The sequence below is a fragment of the Puma concolor genome, chromosome E2, assembly GCF_028749965.1.
Source record: "Puma concolor isolate L17-30 chromosome E2, mPumCon1.1.hap2, whole genome shotgun sequence".
NCBI classification, from domain to species: Eukaryota; Metazoa; Chordata; class Mammalia; order Carnivora; family Felidae; genus Puma; species Puma concolor.
In genome coordinates, this window is record NC_141681.1 from 46,810,535 (window position 1) to 46,833,625 (window position 23,091).

At 38.0% G+C, this 23,091-nt stretch overlaps 2 protein-coding genes across 3 annotated transcripts in view; both read left to right on the plus strand.

Moving 5' to 3' along the window:
- The window catches only part of LOC112851019 (uncharacterized), a 57,490-nt gene that overhangs the window by 7,538 nt on the left and 26,861 nt on the right, over positions 1–23,091 (plus strand). The window lies entirely within an intron of this gene.
- LOC112851280 (uncharacterized) lies at positions 38–22,308 on the plus strand. The gene is given in 4 exon segments (XM_086690864.1): positions 38–68; positions 18,566–19,801; positions 19,804–19,933; positions 19,935–22,308. Coding segments are annotated over 4 exon segments (1,728 nt in total). The 3' UTR covers positions 20,266–22,308.

Sequence of the window (23,091 nt, forward strand, 5' to 3'; positions counted from 1 at the left end):
GTGGAAAGATTCTCCCTATAATTTTACTTTAAGAGATATGTTGGATAATATTGATGCTGTATTTCCAGGTAGGAATTATATCTGACTGTTGCAGGAGAATCCAGTAACCTAAAGAATTAATGAACAAGCCAGGTGCCTGAATGGCTCAGTCGGTTAAGCGTCCGGTTTCAGTTGAGGTCATGATCTCACAGTTCGTGGGTTCAAGTCCCGCATTGGGTTCTGTGCCGACAGCTCGGAGCCCTGCAGCCTGCTTTGTATTCTGTGTCTCCCTCTCTCTCTGCCTCTCCCCTGCTTCACAAAAATGAATAAACGTTAAAAAAAATTTTAAATTAATGAACAAGAAAAATAAAATTACCCGTGGTGTGTTGTCATCATGTCCTTCTCCCTCCCTGCCCCCCCACCATTAATCACCAATTATATATATATTTTTTCCAGTTTTTTTCTTGATTTGATCATGTAAGGTGCATCCGACTTCAGCTCAGGTCATGATCTCACAGCTCGTAAGTTTGAGCCCCCCATCGGGCTCTGTGCTGACAGCTCAAAGCCTGGAGCCTGCTAAAGATTCTGTGTCTCCCTCTCTCTCTGACCCTCCCCCGTTCATCCTCTATCTCTGTCTCAAAAATAAATAAACATTAAAAAAAAATTATGGGGCGCCTGGGTGGCTCAGTTGGTTGGTCGTCTGACTTCAGCTCAGGTCATGATCTCACAGTTCACGAGTTCAGGCCCCACATTGGGCTCTGTGCTGACTGCTCAGAGCCTGGAGCCTGGTTGGGATTCTGTGTCTCCCTCTCTCTCTGCCCCTCCCCCACTCAAGCTCTGTCTCTCTCAAAAATAATAAACATTAAAAAAATTTTTTTTTAATTAAAAAAATCAAGGTGACTTCTGGATCCCACCCCAAGGGCAGGGGCTGGAGGACCAACCATGTGTTGGAGGGTTTCAGTCCCAACCCCCAGACTCTTGGGAGGGGAGAGAAGCTGGAGGTAGAATTAGCCAATGGCCAATGAGTTAGTCATGACTATGCAGTGAAGTCTCCATAGAAACCAGAAGGACTGTGTTCTTCTGGGTTGGTGAACAAGTGTAGATATGGGGATAGTGGCACACCTGGAGAGGACATGGAAGCTCCAAGCTTGCCCTATGTACCTCTTCATCTGACTATTGATTCCTATCCTTTAATAAACTGATTAACATAAGTACACATTTCCCTGAGTTCTATGAGCCACTCTAACAAATTAAAAGAACCTAAGGAGGAGGTCATTGGAACCTCCAATCTATAGCTGTTTGGTCAGAAGCACAGGTAATAAACAGCCTGGGGCTTGTGACTGGTGTCTGAGTGGGGGATGGAAAGCAGTCTTGTAGGGATTGAGCCCTTAACCTGTGGAATCTGATGCTATCTCCAGGTAGGTTGTGTCAGAATTGAGTTGAATTCTCAGACACCCTGCTGGTATCAGAGAATTCTTGGTGCTGGGGGTGGGAGGTAGGGAGGGGAGGAAAGGAGGGGAGTGCTTCTCCACCACCATGTTGGAATTGTGCTGGGAAACTGAAAGAGTTGATGTCAGTAAAACTATATTGGCGCCAGCTCTTTTCTCGTATGCTTCTACACTTATGTTAACAGACACATATCTTAAGGAAGACTTTAGTTGAAGGACACATTGGGCCCAGTTTAGTTTCAGTGAATTAAGCACAGGGCCATTCCAATATGCTTCTATGGATAAGTTTACAAACACCTACATCTCAGTGAATGAAGAGGTTACTTGCAAAAAAACCCAAAAAACTATAATATTCTTACAACATTATGAAAACCCTTGGGTGATCTGGGCAAAGGATTAACAAAACACTTTCCCATTCTGTATAAGGATTTGGTCTTCTAACTCTGCGTCCTTAAAAACAGACAAACCAGAATGTGTCGACTATGTTAATCAGTCTCATTATTTACGGTAAAATTGACCCAGTTGCTGAATTGCACCTGGCCAGACGGAAAGAACACCGTATTTTGGCTTCCTCTAAAGACAGTATTTATTTAAGTACATTTATCAAAACTAAGTAATGAACGTTTGTACCATACTATTAATACTATTTAATCATAGACTTTGTTCAGATTTTACCAGTTTTCCACAAATGCCTTTTTTTCTGTTCTCTGATCAAATCCAGGATGCCATTTGGTATTAGTCAAAATGTTTCTCTAGTCTTTACCAATCCGTGACAGTTTCATGGGCTTTCTGGTTTTTCACATCCTTGAAACTTGCATTTATTATTTCAGATATTCCTGAAGTCTGCTACTGGACTGCTATTTACTGATAAGTACATTTTTGTTCATTTTTGGTGACAGTCCCACAGAAGGGATGGCATGATCTCAGTGCATATTAGAGGGTCCATGACATAGATATGTGTTGTTACTGTTGCTGTCAATGTTAAACATTCTGTTAAGGTACTATCTGCCAGGTTTCTCTACTGTAAAGTGACTATTTTTCCCTTTCTAAATTTTTTTTTTTATGTTTTTGTTTTATTTTTGAGAGAGAGACAGAGCAGGCAGGGAAAGGGCAGAGAGAGAGGGAAACAATCCTTAGCAGGCTCCAGGCTCAGCGTGTCAGCACAGAGCCCGATGCGGGGCTTGAACTCACAGACTGCGAGATCATGACCTGAGCCACCCAGACACCTCCTATTTTTTCCTTTCTAATTGATAAACATCTTGGGGGAGAAACTTTGAGACAATGCAGATAACCTATTTCTCTTCCAATTTTCACTCGGTTTTCTGCAGCCACCAGTGTGGATTTTGCTTGGACTCATTTCAAAATTTTCAACCTCTTTTTCTATGGGAAGCAAATTTTACTATCCAGAATACAATATTTGCACAGTTCTCTTTGCCTTTAGCAGTACAGTGTCCAGTCAAAATGATGTTTTCTAGAATTGTTTAGTTCTTCTTCATCCTCTTCAATGTGATTATATTATCCATTTTTTTGTAGAATTAGCTCAATTTGTTATTTTAGGCACCTCTCCTGCCCTACATCCTGTTTCATATTTATTTATTTATTTCAGGTGCATGTGAACTATTACAGTGGTTCTAAGAGTAAGAACTATACAGAAAAGAATTCTCATGGGGCGCCTGGGTAGCTCAGTCGGTTGAGCGTCCGACCTCGGCTCAGGTCATGATTTCACAGTTTGTGGGTTCGAGCCCGCATTGGGCTCTGTGCCGACAGCTCGGAGCCTGGAGCCTGTTTCTGATCCTGTGTCTCCCTCTCTCTCTGCCCCTCCCCCGCTCAGGCTTTGTCTCACTCTGTTTCTCAAAAATAAATCAATGTAAAAAAATTAAAAAAAAAAAAAAGAATTCTCATGAAGTGTTGTTGCCCTTTCAATTTTGTTTTGTTTTTATTTATTCATTTTGGGAGAGAGAGCATGTGCAAGTGGGGGAGGGCCAGAGAGAAAGAGAAAGAGAGAGAGAATCCCAAGCAGGTTCCACACTGCCAATGCAGAGCCTGATGCAGGGCTGGGACCCACAAAACACGAGATCATGACCTGAACCAAAGTCGTATGCTCAACCAACTGAACCACCCAGGCACCACCCCCCCCCCTTCAATTTTGATACCCTGGTCTCATTTTTTCTACCCTATTCCCACTCCTTCAAAGTAAGTGATCCCATCAGTTTCTGGTTTATTCTTCCTAATTTCGTTTACATAGATACTTTTATGAGGTCCCATTCTTACATTGAACCTTAGCATATCTTAGATTCTCAATTACTCCTTGCTGTTTTCCCTTAATAATTTATCCTGGAAATTACTTCTTACAGCAGATAGAGAGCTTCCTCATTGCTTTGTGACTGCTTAGTACTCCTATATGTGGATGTGCCATTGTTTATTCAGTGACTTTCTTCTGTTTAGGCTTTTAGGTTGTTTTCAATGTGTTGTGGTTGTAAATAACACAAAAGCAAATAGTCTGACCCATATGTATTTTTGTAATATCATTGGAAGTTTAGCTTCCAGGTTGATTCCTAGAAGTGTGGTTTCTGGTTCCAAAGGTACTTACTTATGTGTTTTGTGTGTGTGTGTGTGTGTGTGTGTGTGTGTGTGTGTGTGTGTGTGTGTGTGTTTAATCTTTATTTTAAGTAGGCTCCACGTCCCATGTGGGGCTTAAACTCATGATCCTGAGCTCAAGAGTTGCATGCTCTACTGACTGAGGCAGCCAGGTGCCCGATGCATATGTGTTTTTGTATGATATTGCCAAAATCACCCCCCAGTCGGGTTTTACTAGTTTGTGTTTCCACCAGCCATGTATGAGAGTATCTTAACAACAGTAAACATACCTATTGTTCAGATCATAAAAAAATACTCTGACTAAAAACTCAACAACAGAATATATTGTCATACTTTTAACTTTTTACAAACCCAACAGGGAAAAAATGGTATCTGGTTTCAATTTGCATTTTCTTTATAAGTCAGTGAAACATTTTTTCATATGTTTAAGAGCGATTTCTATTTCAAACCCAAACTGTTGGGTTTGTGTCTCTCCCCCATTTTCTTTTTGTTTTTTAAAGTTTATTTATTTTGAGAGAGCTAGACCAAGTGTGTGAGGGGCAGAGAAAGAGGGAGGGAGGGAGGGTGCGAGGGAGGGAGAGAGAGAGAGAGAGAGAGAAGGAGAGAGGGAAAGAGAATCCCAAGCAGGCCCCACCCAACTCTGGGCTCACTCTCACAAATCATGGGATCATGACCTGAGCTGAAATCAAGAGTCAGACGCTTAACCAACTGAGCCACCCAGACACCCCTTTATTTTTTAAGTAGGCTCCAGGCCCAGCATGGAACTCAACACAGGGCTTGAACTGAGATCAAGACCTGAGCTGAGATCCAGAGTCGAATGTTTAACTGACTAAGCCACACAGTGGTGCTCTTGAAGATTTTATTTTTACGTAATCTCTTCACCTAGCATGTGGCTTAAAGTTACAACCCTGAGATCAAGAGTTGCATGCTCTTCCGACTAAGCCAGTCAGGCGCCCCCAAGAGTGATTTTATATATTAAGAGTATTAGCCCTTTGTCTGAAGTGTATGTTGCAAATATTTTCTCCCAGTTTCTCAATTGTTTTTTTTTATTTTGATTATGGGAGTTTATTTACTTTTTAATATAGTCAAATTCATCAGTCAGTCTTATTATCTCCGAATTTTGTGTCGTGGTTAGAAACTATCTCAAGGTTAAGGATAAATATACATATTTTCTTCCATTACTTGTATGGTTTTATTTTTTACATGTAAATCCATAAACCATTTGGAAATTATTCTTGTCTATAAAATAAGGTCCTGGGGCACCTGGCTGGCTCAGTCAGTTAAGCATCTGACTCTTGGTTTCGGCTCAGGTCATGATCTCACAGTTCACGAGTTCTGGCCCTGAGTCAGGCTGTCTGCTAACAGTGCAGAGCCTGCTTGGGATTCTTTCCCTCTCCCTCTCCCTCTCCCTCTCCTCCTACTGCGTGCATGGTCTCTCTCTCTCTCTCTCTCTCAAAAATAAACTTAAAAAATAAGTAAAAAACATAAATAAAGTAAGTATGGGTCTAATGAAATCTTTTTCCGTATGGCTACCCCAGTTGTCCCAACACCATTTATTTAAACATCTATCTTTGTTCCCTTCATTTGAAATGCCACCTTTATCAAATAATAAATTTCCGTATATTCTTGGGTTGTTTTCTGAGCTTTCTATTCTGTTCTACTGTTTTATTTGTGTATGCATGTACCAATACTGCATTGCTTGTATTATGGGTACATTGTAGCACATTTTAATGTTTGTTAGAGCTAGTCCTCCCTTTTAGATTTTCAGTGTTTTTCTGCCTATTTTTGAATGTTTGTTTTTCCATGTAAACTTGATTATTAACTTTTCTAACTCCATGAAAAGCTTGTTGGTATTTTATTTGCATTGCACTAAATTTACAAATTAATTTATGAGGAATCTTTATAATGTCTTCCAATCCAAGAAGAGCGGTTGTTTCTCCATTTGTTTGAGGCTACTTCTATGTCTTTCAGGAGTGTTTATAATTTTTCTGAAATAGGTTTTACGTATTTTTATTAATTTTATTCTTCAATGTTTAATCTTGTTCTTTACTGTTATAAATCACATTTTCTCTCCCATTTTGTACTTTACCTAGTTATGGTTTTCCAGTAGAAAGACTCTCAATTTTTTCAACAGGTTTATTGCTATATAATTTATGTAACATGAAATCAGTCTTTGAAAATGAACAAGTAAAAAAAATTTTTTTAAGTTTTTATCATTTGTTTTAAATGTTTATTTATTTTTGAGAGAGAGAGAGAGACAGAGTATGAGAGGGAGAGGGACAGAGAGAAAGAGGGATATATAGAATCAGAAGCAGGATCCAGGCTCTGAGCTATCAGCACAGAGCCTGACACGGGGCTCAAACCCACGAACTGTGAGATCATAACCTGAGCTGAAGTCAGACGCTTATCCAATTGAACTACCCAGGTACCCCATTTTTAAAAAAATATTCATTTATTTTTGAGAGAGAAGAGAGAGTGTGTGTGAGCAGGGAAGGGGCAGAGAGAGAGGGAGACACAGAATCCGAAGCAAGCTCCATGCTCTGAGCTATCCACACAGAGCCCTACTCAGGGCTTCAACTCACTAACCATGAGGTCATGACCTGCGCCTAAGTCAGTTGCTTAACCGACTGAGCCACCCAGGCGCCCCCTGCCCCACCCAAATTTTTCTTAAATAAAATGAACAAGTCAGGGATGCCTGGGTGGCCCAGTTGGTTAAGCGTCTGACTTTGGCTCAGGTCATGATCTCCCGGTTCGTGGGTTCGGGCCCCACAACAGGCTCTGCACTGACAGCACTGAGCCTGCTTCAGATCTTGTTTCCTTCTCTCTGCCCCTCCCCAGCTTTCGTGCTCTTTCTCTCTGAAAAATAAACATTTAAAAAACAAAAAAAGGGCAAAAAGGCTCTTCCTTAAAGTGAACAAGTCATTGTTTTTTGTATAATCACATTTTGTGCAACCATCACCAGTGTATAACCCATCACCCCATGAAGAAACCTGATACCCACTAGCAGTCACTCTGTATACCCAGCATCTGATAAACCACTAGTCTACTTTCTGTCTCTAAATATTTGATTATTAGGAATATTTCTATATACATAGAATCATGTAATATGTAGCCTTTTATGAATGTCTTCTTTCATAATATTTTTGAGATTCATCAACATAATATGAAGTATCAATACTTTATTCTTTTTTGTGGCCGAATAATATTTCATTCTATTATTTCTTTTGTTGCTTTGCTTTTAGTATCATACTTAGGAAATCATTGTGTTATCCAAGTCTCAAAAATTTACTGCAGTGTTTTTTTTCTAAGCAGTTATTAGTTTTAGTTCTGACATTTGGCCTTTGATCCATTTTGAGTTAATTTTCATGTGCGCTATACAGTGTGAGGTTCCAACTTCATTCTTTTGTGTGTGAATATCCACTTGTTCCTAACACTGTTGCTTAAGACTCCATTGAATTTTTTTGGTTCCCTTTTCAGTAATGAATTGATCATAATTTGAGATTTTATTTCTGCACTCTGCATTCTATTCCATTGATCTATATATCTGTATATGCCAGCACCATACTGTCTTGATTTATTGTAGCATTGTAGTAAGTTTTGAAATCAGGAAGTGTGATTTCTGTTATTTTGTTCTTTTTTGTTTGTTTTCAAAATTATTTTGGCTATTTGGAGCCTCCTATATTTCTATATAATCAGATTGTCATTTTCAGCGACAAGAGCAGTTGACATTTTGATGCTATGGATTGCATTGCATCTGTTGATCAGTTTGTGTAGCATTGTAATCTTAGCAGTATTGTCCTTCATGAACCTGAGAGGTCTCTCCTTTTATTTAGGTATTTAATTTCTTTCCACAGTATTTTTAAATTGTCAATGTATAGATCTCAGGCTTCTTTTGTTCAACCTATTCCTACATATTTTATTCTTTTTGATATAATTGTAAATGGCATTTCTTTCTTAATTTTGTTTCTGGATTGGTACTCTTGGTCTTATTTTTAAAAAGTTTTACCCTTTATATCCTGGTATACTATTATATCATCTATAAATAGGGATAGTTTTATTTGTTCTTTACCTCTTTTTCCTATCTCTGATTTATCTTGTCTAATCAAATAGTTAATATCTTTAGTACAGTTAAACAAAATTTTTTTTAATGTTTATTCATTTTTGAGAGACAGAGAAAGAGCATGAATAGGGGAGGGGCAGAGAGAGAGGGAGACAGAGAATCTGAAGCAGGCTCCAGGCTCAGAACTGTCAGCACAGAGCCCAAACCGGGGCTTAAACCCACAAACCATGAGATCATGACCAGAGCCAAAGTCAAACGCTTAACTGACTGAGCCACCTCTTTAGTACAGTTTTGAATAGTTGCAGAGATAGTCAGCTTCCTCGATTTGTTCTTGATCTCAGCAGAAATCCTATGTTTCCCCACCTAATAAGATACTAGCTTTAGAAATGAGAGAGAGAGAGAAAGAGTGAGTGTGTGTGTGTGTGTGTGTGTGTGTGTGTGTGTGTGTGTGTGTGTGTATTTTATGTTGTGGAAGTATCCCTGAGCTCCTGTTTGCTTGGATTTTTCTTTGTTAGTATATTATATGGTCTCTCTTGATATTCAGAAGTTATTTTGGCCCATATTTTCTTTTAGTGTCTCTTATCAGGTTTAGATATTAATATTTTTTTCATAAAAATTATAAAAGAATTAGGAAGCTTTCCTTTTTTTTTTTTTTTTTAATTTTTTTTTTTCAACGTTTATTTTATTTTTGGGACAGAGAGAGACAGAGCATGAATGGGGGAGGGGCAGAGAGAGAGGGAGACACAGAATCGGAAACAGGCTCCAGGCTCTGAGCCATCAGCCCAGAGCCCGATGCGGGGCTCGAACTCACAGACCGCGAGATGGTGACCTGGCTGAAGTCGGACGCTTAACCGACTGCGCCACCCAGGCGTCCCTACTTTCCTTCTTTTTCAATGACCTGGAACACTTTATGGAGCATTAGCTCTATAGCTAAAAGCAGTCATGGCCTTCTGCGACTTGTCTCCCAATAGGTCCTCCAAAAAGGACAAATGAATGAAAAAGTAGTAAATCTAGACAATCCACATCCTAGCATATCTTTAAGGCAAGATACCAAAAGTTCCAGATATCTGTAAGAAAAGGACTAAAGTTAAAAACTCCAGGACACTCTCCCAGTAAAGGTGGTTTTTCTTGCTCTATAATAGTAAAATTAATTAGTATTCAAAGTGCATAACCATGAAAATGATTTTTACATAGATCACCAACTGATAAGATTTTGCCATATCTATTTTATTTCTCTCTACACTACATTTATGGAGATATTTGAAGGCATGTCTTAGGCATCATGACTTGACCCATGAATCATTCAGCAAACGTCTCCTGAGAATAAGGATAGTTCCACAAATAAGGGTATTTTTTTCTTTTTTTTTTTTTTTAAGTGTATGTGTATATATGTTTGTATATAATCTCTACACTCAACATGGAGCTCAAACTCATGACCCAGAGATCAAGAGTCACATGCTCTTCTGACTGAACCAGCCAGACACCCCAAGGGTGTATGTCTAAAAATTAATATAAATATTTTTCACAGAGAGGAGGTTCTGTTTTACATAATTGCTAAAATTATTCTCAGGAATTATTCTTTATGCATTTATTGACATAATCATGAGATTTTTTTTTTTCTCCATTGTTCTGTTACTGTGTTGAATTCTGTTTATTGACTGAATTCTGCAATCCAGTTCTAGTCATGGTGTGTTGATATATTATCCCTTTTCAATATTGTTAGATTTGAATTTTTAATATTTCCTTTACATTTCATGAATGAGATTAAACTATATTCTTACTTTTTAAGATTGGATATAATGATTATGTTAGCTTTATGAATGTGTTTAGGAGAATGTACCCTTTCTCCCCCCTTTTGACATGGTTGGGTTGATGAAATATTCCAGAAAAACCATCTGGGCCTTCAGTTACCATTGTAGATTTTTTTTAAAAACTTACTCAGATTGGGGTACTGGGCTGGCTTGGTTATTAGAGCATGTGACACCTGATCTTGGTGTTGTGGGTTTGAGCCCCACACTGTGGGTAGAGATTACTTAAAAAAAAAAAAAAAAAAAAGTTTTTTTAAATAATAAAACTCAGATTACACCATGCTAGAATTGTTGAAGTTTTCTGTGTGTTGATTTTATAGAGGTTACTTTCTAGAGATTTATGCATTTCATCCACATTATTAACATAATGGGTTTTTTTTCATGATGTCATTTTACTGCATTTGAGGTGTGGAGGGCCGTTAAGTGAGGTCCCTCTTAGCTCACATCCCTGCATTGGATATTGCTGCAGTCTCCTTCCTCTTTATCAGTCTTGAGAGAATCACATTAGTAACATTGCTTTGAAATACAATATCGGCATTGTGGATCCTCTATGGTTTTTGTGGGCTCTATTTTGTAAGATGACTTTTATCTTTCTTTCTAATTTGTTTTTATTTTGTTGCTCTTTTTCTGGCTTCTTGCAATAAATGTTTAGGTGATTAATTTTCATGTTTTCTCACATGTATGCATATCTGTTGTATAAATTTTTTCTACTGTAACTACATTTGATTGGAATGGATGCAGATATTATAATTTGGTTTAAAATTTGTTTGTAATGTTTATTATTTTTGAGAAAGATGGAGTGTGAGTGGGGGAGGGGGAGAGAGAGAGAGGGAGACACAGAATCCAAAGCAGGGTCCAGGTTCCAAGCTGTCAGCACAGAGCCCAACACTGGGCTCGAACCCATGAACTGCAAGATCATGACCTTAGCCAAAGTCAGATGCTTAACTGACTGAGCCACCCAGGCACCCGTTGGCTCAAAATTTCTGTATAAAAGTTTAGGAAATACTACCTTAGGTCTACTATTTTCTTTCTCCCAGCTTTTTGTTTTTGAAATTCATCAAGCCAATGGGGCGCCTGGGTGGCGCAGTCGGTTGAGCGTCCGACTTCAGCCAGGTCACGATCTCGCGGTCCGGGAGTTCGAGCCCCGCGTCGGGCTCTGGGCTGATGGCTCAGAGCCTGGAGCCTGTTTCCGATTCTGTGTCTCCCTCTCTCTCTGCCCCTCCCCCGTTCATGCTCTGTCTCTCTCTGTCGCAAAAATAAATAAATGTTGAAAAAAAAAAATTTAAAGAAATTCATCAAGCCAAATGAGAATATTAAAAACATATATGTAGTTGAGGTGCCTGGGTGGCTCAGTCAGTTAAGCATCCAGCTCTTGATCTCAGCTCAGGTCTTGATCTCAGGAGTTTAAGGTCATGAGTTCAAGCCCCGTGTTGAGCTCCATGCTGTGTGTGAAGCCTACTTAAAAAAAAAAAAAAAAAAAGTATATGTGTATATATGTGTGTGTGTGTGTGTGTGTGTGTGTGTGTGTGTGTGTGTGTATGCATATATATGTTAGTTAATTAGCCTTCACACAGATTTAACTTTGGATATTAACATTTGCCTTTTTCTCTCTCTATATGCACCTTTCTTCTTGGCTCACTTGATGGTAAGTAGCAGTTACCATTAAATTTTACCTCTCAAACACTTCTGTATGCATTTCCTAAAACTAAAAACTTCTATGTAGTCACACTATTATTATCATAGCAATTCAGCCCTACATCTAACATAGAGTCCATATTTCAGTTTTTGAACTTTTCTCCAAAAATGCCATTTGTAAAATTTGTTTCCAGGATCCATTCCAAACTCATATACTGTATTTGGATGTGAGGCTTTGTATCTTACTGTCATCCTACCTTTTTTTTTCCCCTTTGAGTTTGATTATTTTGTAGCATCCAGTGTAGTTTTCTCATGGAATATCTGCTTTCTAGGTTTGATGTTTTCTTCTTATGATTAGAATAAGGTTAAACATTTTTACCCAGACTACCACAGAGGTGGTATGTAATTATCTTTTTTTAGTAAACTTTATTTTAGAATGATTTTAGATATAGAAAGTTACAAAGATAGTAGAGAGACTTCTGTATATATCTCTCCTGATTTCTATCATTGTTAACAGCATCATTCAGATACATTTGTCAAAACTAAGAAAATTACTTTCATATTAACTAAACTCTAGATTCTATTTGTGTATTTCACCAATTTTTCCATTAATGTCATTTTTCTGTTCCAGGATCCTTCCATTCTGGGTACCACATTGCATTTATTTTTCATGTCTCCCAGTCTCTCTTCCAGTCTCTCCTGGTTTGTGACAGTTTTTTAATCTTTCCTTGTCTTTCAGGAATTTGACTGTCTTGACAGCTCTACCAGGTCCTTCAGAATATTCCCTATTCTGAGTCTGTTGTTTTTCTCATACTTACACTGGAGATAGGGGTTTTTAGAAAGACTGCAGCAGAAGTGAAATGTCCTTTACATCGCATCATGTGCGGGGTACATGATATCCACTGGTGATGTTAACCTTCTTTCTCCCCTCCAAAGTTACTATTTTTCCTTTTCTATACTCTACTCTTTAGGAGCAGCTCACTAAGTCTAGCTTACCCTGGGGGGCAAGGGGCCTGGATTGGGAATTAAGCTTCTGTAGAGTAGGAAATCTATATATTTTATCCGGAATTCTGTATAAAAGATTCGTCTCTTGGGGCACCTGGGTGGCTCAGTCAGCGTCCAACTTCAGCTCAGGTCATGATCTCACAGCTCATGGGTTCAAGCCCCGCATCGGGCTCTGTGATGACACCTCAGAGCCTGGAGCCTGCTTTGGATTCTGTGTCTCCCTTTCTCTGCCCCTCCCCCGCTTGTGCGTGCTCTCTCTCTCTCTCTCTCTCAAAAATAAATAAAACATTTAAAAATTAAAAAAAAAAAGATTTGTCTCTTCCCCCTTTATTTCAGTGTGGGCTTATCCATATTTATTTTAGACTTTGAGTTACAATTAAATGTTATTTCTTTTGCTTTGAACATTGATAGCTCTTTTACTTTGGTTCTTGTGTCCATATAATATCCCCATCCTTTTGTTTTTTGAGGATTTCTTTCCTGGTACTGTTTTCAGATTCATTTTGTTTTTTTCCCCTTCCCTGGTCCTAGAATCAGCCATTTCTCTTAAGAGCCCTGGTTTCTTTTACTGGAAGATAGTATTTGTTTTTATTTTTTATTTATTTTTTTTTTAATTTTTTTTTAACGTTTATTTATTTTTGAGACAGAGAGAGACAGAGCATGAATGGGGGAGGGGCAGAGAGAGAGGGAGACACAGAATCTGAAACAGGCTCCAGGCTCTGAGCCATCAGTACAGAGCCCGACGCGGGGCTGGAACTCACGGACCATGAGATCATGACCTGAGCCGAAGTCAGACGCTCAACCGACTGAGCCACCCAGGCGCCCCTGGAAGATAGTATTTAGAAACCAAGATCTGAGAACTAGGTATACTAATTGTTGCTGGTATGCCATTGCTTCTATGCCCTCTAAACAACCTAACTAGGTAATAAATGTCTGCGTAGTCACCCATGTATATATACATGTATCTGTAATTGTTTTATTATCTATCTCTCTGTATTTACATTAAGCTAAACATGAGTTCTTACTGATGTCTGCAACTCCCAACCAGTATTTCAGCCTTCTTGTCTCATTTATCTGTAACTTTCTCCTCCAACAGTGACAAAACTGGCTTCTACCATCCATCATCCATTTACTTATTTGTTCACCCCAGTGTACGTGGAACATGGCTTCAGAATTGTTTTCCCATGAGAAACAAATTTACTAACTTGGTAGTGCTTATGTGCAGTTCCATTTGCTTTTAATTTTCAGTCAAAACATTGATTTTTAAAGTTTATAACTATTATTGTAGCGTAGGGCACAGTTTGTTTTGGTGCATTGATCAACTACAAGCACTTCTTAATTTCCCAATATATGTTGATAATATATATTTTTATAATATTAATTTCTAGTATAACTTGTGATCAGACAACATAATTTGTATGCTTTTGATCCTTTGAAATATGTACAGACTTGATTTATAGCAGTTTATGGTCTGTTTTTATAAGTAATTTGTGACTGAAAAGGAACTGAATTCTGCAATATTTGGCTTATAGCCATTAAGTTCTAAGTCCACGTTTATTAAATGTTGTACACAGAGTTTGGATTGTGTCAATATTTGGTTTATTTCAGGCTGTGTTAATAGATGAACACAAAATTAATAACCCTTATTAAGCAATCCTCCATGTGCATTGTAGAAAATTAGAAAATAGAGACAGGCAAAAGTGTTTTCAAGATATTAAAATACCTTATTCCTACCACTTTAACACCTTAGTGGATATAAGACATATATGCATATACGTGTTCCTCTTTTTATTAAAGAGACATCATATTCTTACTGTTTTATAACCTGATTTCTTTATCAGTGATTTTTCTATTTTATATTTCTATTACATTTTTATTTTATTGCATCTTCAAAACCCAAATCCTATTCATATTACCCCATTTGGCCCAATCTGATTTGTTCAAATCAGTATCCCAATGCAAGACTGTGCATTGTCTCTTTATCATATCACTGAAATCCCTCTTAATCTAAAACATTCCCTTTATTTCTAATACTAATCCTTTGAAGAGACAAGGCCACTTATATTGCAAAATTTGCCATCTTTTGAACTTATCTCAGTATTGTCCGTGGTATAGTTTGTTTATTCTCTACCCTTTGTATTTTTGTAGATTGGAAATTATTTTCTCTCTTGAGGGATTCACATTAAACATTTGTGGCTCAAGTACATCATAGGCGGTTATGGGTACTCTATCAAAAGACACAACATGTATTGGATTACACTGTTAGTTTTGGAATGTTAAAACTTTATTAAGCTAACAGCTTGATTCCTTCATCATTCAGTTATATTTTTTGCTTTTGTAACTGAACAGAAGTCCCTCTGATCTTGCTTCAGCATTATGACAGCAACCAGTTCTGCAGCGATTACTCTCTTCATAGTTGTAAGAACGGTATACTTAATACGATTGGGAATTGTAAGGTAGTTGTTTCTTTCAATTCTATCATGATTTCTACAGTTTTTTATTGACATGATCTATTTGGCTATTTGGTTATGTTGAAATATAAATTGATTGGAATGCACAGGAAAATATATTTGAAAAAAAAGAAAAAATATATTTGATTTTTAGTTGCACATTATTTAATGAAAAAATAACTGGGAAATGGCTTCTGTTATCTGAAAAATAATGTTTTTTTTTATTTGAGAGAGAGAGCGGGGGAAGGGCAAAGGGAGAGAGAGGGAATCTTAAGTAGGCTCCACACTCCACGTAGAGCCTGAGATGGGGCTCATTCCTACAACCCTGGGGTCATGACCAGAGTCGAAATTAAGAGTTGGTGGCTCAACTGACTGAGCTACCAGGGCACCCCATCATTATATTTTTATCTATCTTTCATTTACTTAATATGTTTAATCCAACATGATCACTTTTCCTGCTTTTTTTTTAAATTTTCACAATTATGACCAAAAACAGCATAATACTCAGAAGCGTGTGTTTTTCAACAAAGCCATAAATCTTTTAAACTTTCCTTACTTTTTTAGCCCAAGATTTGTGAGCATTATCTTGTATCTTCCCTGCCTTGGTCTTGGAATCAAACATTTCTAGGGGCGCCTGGGTGGCTCAGTCAGTTGAGTGTCTGGCTCTTGATTTCAGCTCAGGTCATAATCCCAGGATTGTGGCATCAAGCCCCACATCAGGCTCCACACTGAGCATGGAGCCTGCTTAAGATTCTCTCTCTCTCTCTCTCTCTCTCTCTCTCTCTCTCTCTCTCTTCTCATAAAAATAAATAAATATTTCTTTAAGGATTCTCTGATCATAATATTGGATATTTAGAGATGACAGTGTAAATGATCAGGGTGCTGATTGCTATACTAGCCTTTTTTTTCCTTTTAGAGAGAGTGTGCACGTGAGTAGGGAGAGGAACAGAGAGAGAGAGAGAGCATCTTAAGCAGACTCCACACTCAGCACAGAGCCCACCACAGGGCTCAATCCCTTGACCCGAGTCAAAATCAAGAGTTGGAAGCTCAATCAACTGAGCCACCTAGGCGCCCCAACTACTAGCTTTTTTGACATTTTTTTCTATTCCATGAAAATTGACCTGTTTCAGATTTTTGTCCTTTGTAGGATAGTTTTTGATCAATATTTTCCTGTTTGTCTTTCCCTTTCACAATTTTAATTTTTTGTTTGTTCTCCCTTTTGTTAATTAGTTTAGCTAGTGTACCATCACATGTTGATTTTTTTCCCCAAGAGATAATTTTTTGAATTTGTATGTTGATTTTCTGTTTCCAAACTCATTAAAATCTGGTTTTTTATCTTTATTCTTTTTGTTTTCCTCTCACTTACTTTGATGTTTTTTCTAAGCTTTTATTAGTAAATTATTTATTTAATTTGTGTCAAGGTGACAGCTTTTCTCTGGGCATTAGGGCTGGATGTTGTACCTTCTGAAATGTAGTATTTTCATCTTTTGCCTGGTTATATTTCTCTACTTTCACTGTTTATTTCCTTAGTACAATAAAGATACTGACTCTGTTTTTTTATTTTTGACTGCTGACAGCTTTCAAGCCCCACCTCTCCTTCTGCTCCACTTTTGGGGAAGCTGATAAAAAGCCTGAGAGCTCCCTACATTGGTCCCCATGGAAAGTTCAAACCATGCAAACCCCTGCCCAGGAACCCTCAGCCCTGCACCACACCCTAACCAGCATAAAAAAAAAAAACAAAAAACTAAGTCAATCTCTTTCCAATCACTCAAGTCCTTTTCAGATGTATTTAAGAACCACTCTGCTCTTTCTGGGAAGCCTCATTATACGAGTAATAAATCGTTTCACACTTACATGATGTATGCATGTCATCATCAGTCTTGACGTCCAAGTCAAAGTTTGTGTGGTTATCCATTCTGCCTCTGCTGGTTGCCACTACATTTATTGATCTAGCATTTAATTAGTAAAGAGCCTTTAGTTTTCTAGATGCAGTGCTTTTTGTTTTCTGATGTTGCTCTTATTTTCAGCGTTATTTTCTGAGGTCAGAGTATGTATCATTCCACCTGCTATACACATCCCACAATTGAGTCACAGATGAATACTCTTTGCCCTTGACTCATGCCCCCTTCATTGTGCACTGATACTCCTGAGTCTTTTCCTGAATCTCGATTGCCATCTTCCAGCTTATATCTGATATTTCCTTTTAACAGTCAGTCCCAGACACTCTGGTACCCCAAAACACTCCTCCATATTATAATTTCTTGATTCTCTCCAGCATCTCCACATGGAAGGAATTTCTTATTTGATTTGAGTACATATCTGTGAATTGACTGAAAACATATCAAAATACTTATCCGGGAAGTAGAAGGATGGCTGGTCTTGAAAATAAGGAAAAGGAAGAGAGGATGTGGTAAAGGAGATGAACCAACACAGATTTAGTATATTTAGAATGGAGAAGGAATAACAGAACTGAAGGTAAGCAAGATCAATTAATTTAGCACCTATAATACATCATAACCCTCTAATTCAGTGATGAAAAAGGAAGAATTGTGTCTGCTCTGGGGGAAGTTTAGGGAACTGTTTAGAATATCAAATAAGGAGGGGCGCCCGGGTGGCTCAGTCAGTTAAGCATCCAACTTCAGCTCAGGTCATGATCTTGCGGTTCATGGGTTCAAGTCCTGCGTTAGGCTCTGTGCTGACAGCTCAGAGCCTGGACCCTGCTTCGGATTCTGTGTCCCCCCTCTCTCTGCCCCTTCCCTGCTCACAGTCTGTCTCTCTCTCTCAAAAATAAACATTTAAAAAATTTTTTGTATCTTAAAAAAATATATCAAATAAGGAAATTAATGATATCCTAATTGGAAACAAAGGGATGGTGGAAGGAATGAAGTGCTAGACCATAAAAAGGGAGACATGGATATAATACTTAGAGTTAGCAGGTGCAGCCTTTCTAAGGGTAGGATATTCATCCTGAGACTAAAGGATGAGAAGGGTCAACCTACAAAGTGCTCAGGTCTAAGGATTCTGGTCAGATGAAATCGTCTGTGGAAAGCATCAAATGATAGGGAAGTTTGTACCATATTCTAAATGCTGAAAAGAAGGAGACAGGGCGCAGAGGGGTCGGTGTTTGGACATGATGCCATATAGGTAAGGAGGAGTCCTGCTATCCTCAGAAAGGGGTTTGGATCGTATTCCAAGAGTAAAGAGAAATCACTGGACAAACCTAGGATGAATTCTTAACCTTTGATCTGTATTTAAATCAGTGATAGATTCAAAATAAAGATGCCATCCAAGGTATTTTTTTCCTCTCACTTCTAATGTAGTTGTCCGTGACACAGGCAGGATATCAGATTTATAACAAGCTTGCCAAAGATCGTGGTCCACACCTAAATTTCAGAAACTTCACTATCTTATGTAACTTCACATACATCTCTGAATTCTTGACCTTTCAAAAAGTTCATAACCATATTTTACAATTCAATAAGTGCTTCATTTATTACAAGTGTTGGTTCATATTTCTTTCACAGAAGTCCCATATTCTCTGTATAAGAAATATAAATATTTTTTTGTTTTCTTCTTTTCTTTCAGATTTGGATTTACATTGTGAGGTAATCAGCTATGTAGAAATGCCCACTTATGAAAAAGATGTATCTTCTACACAACATCAGAGCATATATAACAGAGAGAAACTCTATGAATGTAAGAAATGTCAGAAGAAATTTAGTAGTGGCTATCAATTTATTCTACATCACAGGTTTCATATTGGCGAAAGACTCTATGAATGCAAAGAATGTGGGAAGAACTTTCATAGTGGCTATCAACTTACCCTACATCAAAGATTTCATACTGGCGAGAAACCCTATCAATGTTCAGAATGCAGGAAGAACTTTAAAAGCGGTTATCAACTTACTGTACATCAGAGATTTCATACTGGTGAGAAAACCTATCAGTGTAGGGAATGTGGGAAGGCCTTTATTTATGCCTCACACATCATTCAGCATGAGAGAATCCACAATGGCGGGAGGCCTTATGAATGTCAGGAATGTGGGAAGGCCTTTAGTCAAGGTGGACACCTTAGAATTCATCAAAGAATTCATACTGGTGAGAAGCCCTATAAATGTCAGGAGTGTGGGAAGGCTTTTAGTAGGCGCTCAAACCTTGTTGAACATGGGCAAATCCATACTGATGAGAAACCTTATGTATGTGAGAAATGTGGAAAGGCCTTTAAAAGAGGTCATCAACTTACCGTACACCAGAGTGTTCATACTGGTAAAAAACCATATGAATGTAAAGAATGTGGAAAGGGCTATACCACTGCCTCATACCTTATTCTACATCAGAGAATTCATAAAGGTGGGAAACCATATGAATGTAAGGAATGTAAGAAAACCTTCACCTTGTATAGAAATGTTACTCGACATCAGTGTATTCACACTGGCGAGAAACTTTTTGAATGTAGGCAGTGTGGGAAAGCCTATACTACTGGCTCAAAACTTTTTCAACATCAGAAAACTCACACAGGTGAGAAGCCTTATGAATGTAAGGAATGTGGAAAAGCCTTTAGCTTATATGGATACCTTCATCAACATGAGAAAATTCATACTGGTGTGAAACACTTTGAATGTAAGGAATGTAAAAAAGCCTTTACTTTGTATAGAAATCTTATTTGACATCAGAGTATTCATACTGGTAAGAAACTTTTTGAATGTCAAGAATGTGGGAAGGCCTATAGTACTGGCTCAAACCTTGTTCAGAAAACTCCTACTGGTGAGAAACCCTATGAATGTAAAGAGTGTGGAAAGACCTTTAGTTTGCATGGGTATCTTAACATCAAAAAATTCATACTGGTGTGAAACCCTATGAGTGTAAAATATGTAGGAAAACCTTTACTTTCTATAGAAATCTAACTCTACACCAGAGTATTCATACTGATGAGAAACCTTTTAGATGTAAGGAATGGGAAAACCTTTAGACATAGTTCACACCTTACTGCACATCAGAGTATCCATGCTGATAAGAAACCCTATGAATGTACGGAATGTGGGAAATCCTTTAAAATGTATGGATACCTTACACAACATCAGAAAATTCATACTGGTGGGAAACCCTATGATTGTAAGGAATGCGGGAAGACCTTTAGTCATGCTTCAAACCTTGTTCAACATGGGAGAATTCATACTGGTGAAAAACCCTACGTGTGTAAGAAGTGTGGAAAAGCCTTCAGATATGGTTCAGCCCTTAAAGCACATCAGGGAATGCATACAGATAATGAAACGCTAAGAACATAAGGAATGTGAGAATGCCTTTAGGTATGGCCCAAACTTTTTTAATATCAGCCAGTTCACACTGGTGAGAAATTATTGAATGTTAGTCTTTATAGGTATGTCTTCACCAAATGAGAGAAATATAGTTATGATTTCAGTGTCACTCCTGTTTTAATGGAATATCTGACTATTTAAACAATGGCAAATTAAACCCTGAATAGCCAAAGCAGTCTTGAAAAAGAACAAAACCGGAGGTATCACAATCCTAGATTTCAAGATATACTACAAAGCTGTAGTAATCAAAGCAGTATGGTACTAGCATAAAAACAGACACATAGGTCAATGGAACAGAATAAAGAACCCAGAAGTAAACCCATGACTATATGGTCAATTAATCTTCAACAGAGGAGGCAGAAATATGCAACTGAAAAAAAACCAGTCTCTTCAATAAATGATGTTGGGGAAACTGGACCACTTTCTTACACGATACACAAAAATAAACTCAAAATGGATTCAAGACCTAAATGTGAGATAGGAAACTATTAAAATTTTAGAAGCCAGCATAGGCAGTAATTTCTCTGACATCATCTGTAGCAACATTTTTCTAGATAGGTCCCCTGAGGGAAGGGAAGCAAAAACAAAAATAAACTATTGAGATTACATCAAAAGAAAAAGCTTTTGGGGTGCGTGGGTGGCTCAGTCGGTCAAGCGTCCAACTTTGGCTCAGGTCATGATCTCACAGTTTGTGACTTCAAGCCCCATGTCGGGCTCTGTGCTGACATCTTGGAGCCTGGAGCCTGCTTCGGATTCTGTGTCTCCCTCTCTCTGCCCCTCACCTTCTTTCGCTCTGTCTCTCAGGAATAAAAAAAAACATTAAAAAAATTTTTTTTTAATAAAAAGCTTTTGCACAGCAAAGGAAACAGTCAACAAAACTAAAAGGCAACCTACTGAATGGGAGAAGATATTTGCAAATGACATATCCGATAAAGGGTTAGTACCCCCAAAATATAAAAATTTACAGAACACACACACAATCCAATTAAAAAATGAGAAGACATGAACAAACATTTCTCCAAGGAAGACAAGATGACCAACAGACATGAAAAGATGCTCAACATCACTCATCATCAGGGAAATGCAAAACAAAACCACAATGAGATACCATGTCACAACTGTCAGGATGGCTAAAGTCAGCAACACAAGAAATAGCAAATATTGGTGAGGATGTGGAGAAAAAGGAAACCTCGGGCACTGTGGTGGCAAGGCAAACTGGTGTAGCCACTGAAGAAAACAGTATGGAGTTTCCAGAAAAAATTAAAAATAGAGTTAACATAGCACCCAGTATTTTCACTACTGGATATTTACCCAAAGAATACAAAAACACTAATTCAAAAAGATGTATGCACCCCATGTTTATTGCAGCATTATTTACAATAGCCAAACTATGAAAGTGGCCCATGTGGCCCTCAACTGATGAATGGATAAAGATGGTGTGGGCATATCTACAGTGGAATATTACTCAGCCATAAAAAAGAATGAAAATTTTGCCATTTGCAATAACATGGATCTACAGGATATAATACTAAGTGAAATAAGTCAGAGAAAGACATACCATATGATTTCACTCATATGTGAAATTTAAGAAACAAAACAAGGGGCACCTAGGTGGCTCAATTGGCTAAGCATTCAACTCTTGATCTCCGCTCAGGTTACCATCTCATGAGATCAAGCCCCGTGTCAGACTCTGCACTGACAGCGCAGAGCCTGCTTGGGATTCTTTCTCTGCCCCTCCCCAGCTTGCACACGCTCTCTCTCTCAAAACAAAATAAATAAACTTAAAAAAATAAGAAACGAAGAAAAAAATAGACAAACCAAAAAACAGACTCTTAACTATAGAGAACAAACTGATGGTTACCACTGTGGGGAGTAGGGGAGGATGGATAAAACTGGTGAAGGGGACCAAGAGTACACAGATCATGATGAGTACTGAGTAATGTATAGAATTGTTGAATCACTATATTGTACACCTGAAGGTAATAAAACACTATGGTAATTATACTGTAAAAATTTTTTTATTTTATTTTATTTTTTTTAATTTTTTTAACGTTTATTTATTTTTGAGACAGAGAGAGACAGAGCATGAACGGGGGAGGGTCAGAGAGAGAGAGGGAGACACAGAATCTGAAACAGGCTCCAGGCTCTGAGCTGTCAGCACAGAGCCCGACGCAGGGCTTGAACTCAAACCGCGAGATCATGACCTGAGCCGGAGTTGGACGCTTAACCAACTGAGCCACCCAGGCACCCCTAAAAAAATTTTTTAAATAAATAATGACAAGGGGAAAAAAATAGGAATCTCAATTTTTTCATGCCTACAACGTGCATGGAATTTTCAGTTAAATTTTTGGCAAGGATACTACATAGGTGATGCATTAAAAAGTATATTCGTGTTGGGTTTTTCCAGTATTAAGGAGGCAAGATGTTATGGTTATAATGGTGACTGGTAGATGTTGTTACCATAGAGATCTATCTTGTCACTTCCTTTTCAAAGTTTATAATATCATGTATATGCCCTGAAGTAATGGGAAATTTAAATTGAAGTTAGGGCCAGAAGAATGAAAATCCAAGTCCCATGTATCAGTTGGGAAATTGCCAGTCTCCTACTCTTTGGAAATTCAAGGCATGTGGGGAGCCGAGAATGAATGATAGAACTTTGTTTCTGTTCACTAATCTATTTCCAAAACCTATTCAATGCGTGTTACTTTGCTGGCTTGGTAAAATTGATAAAATGATGAATAAGCATTCAATGTACAAAGCTAGAAAAATAACAAACTCTCAGCCAATATAAAGCAA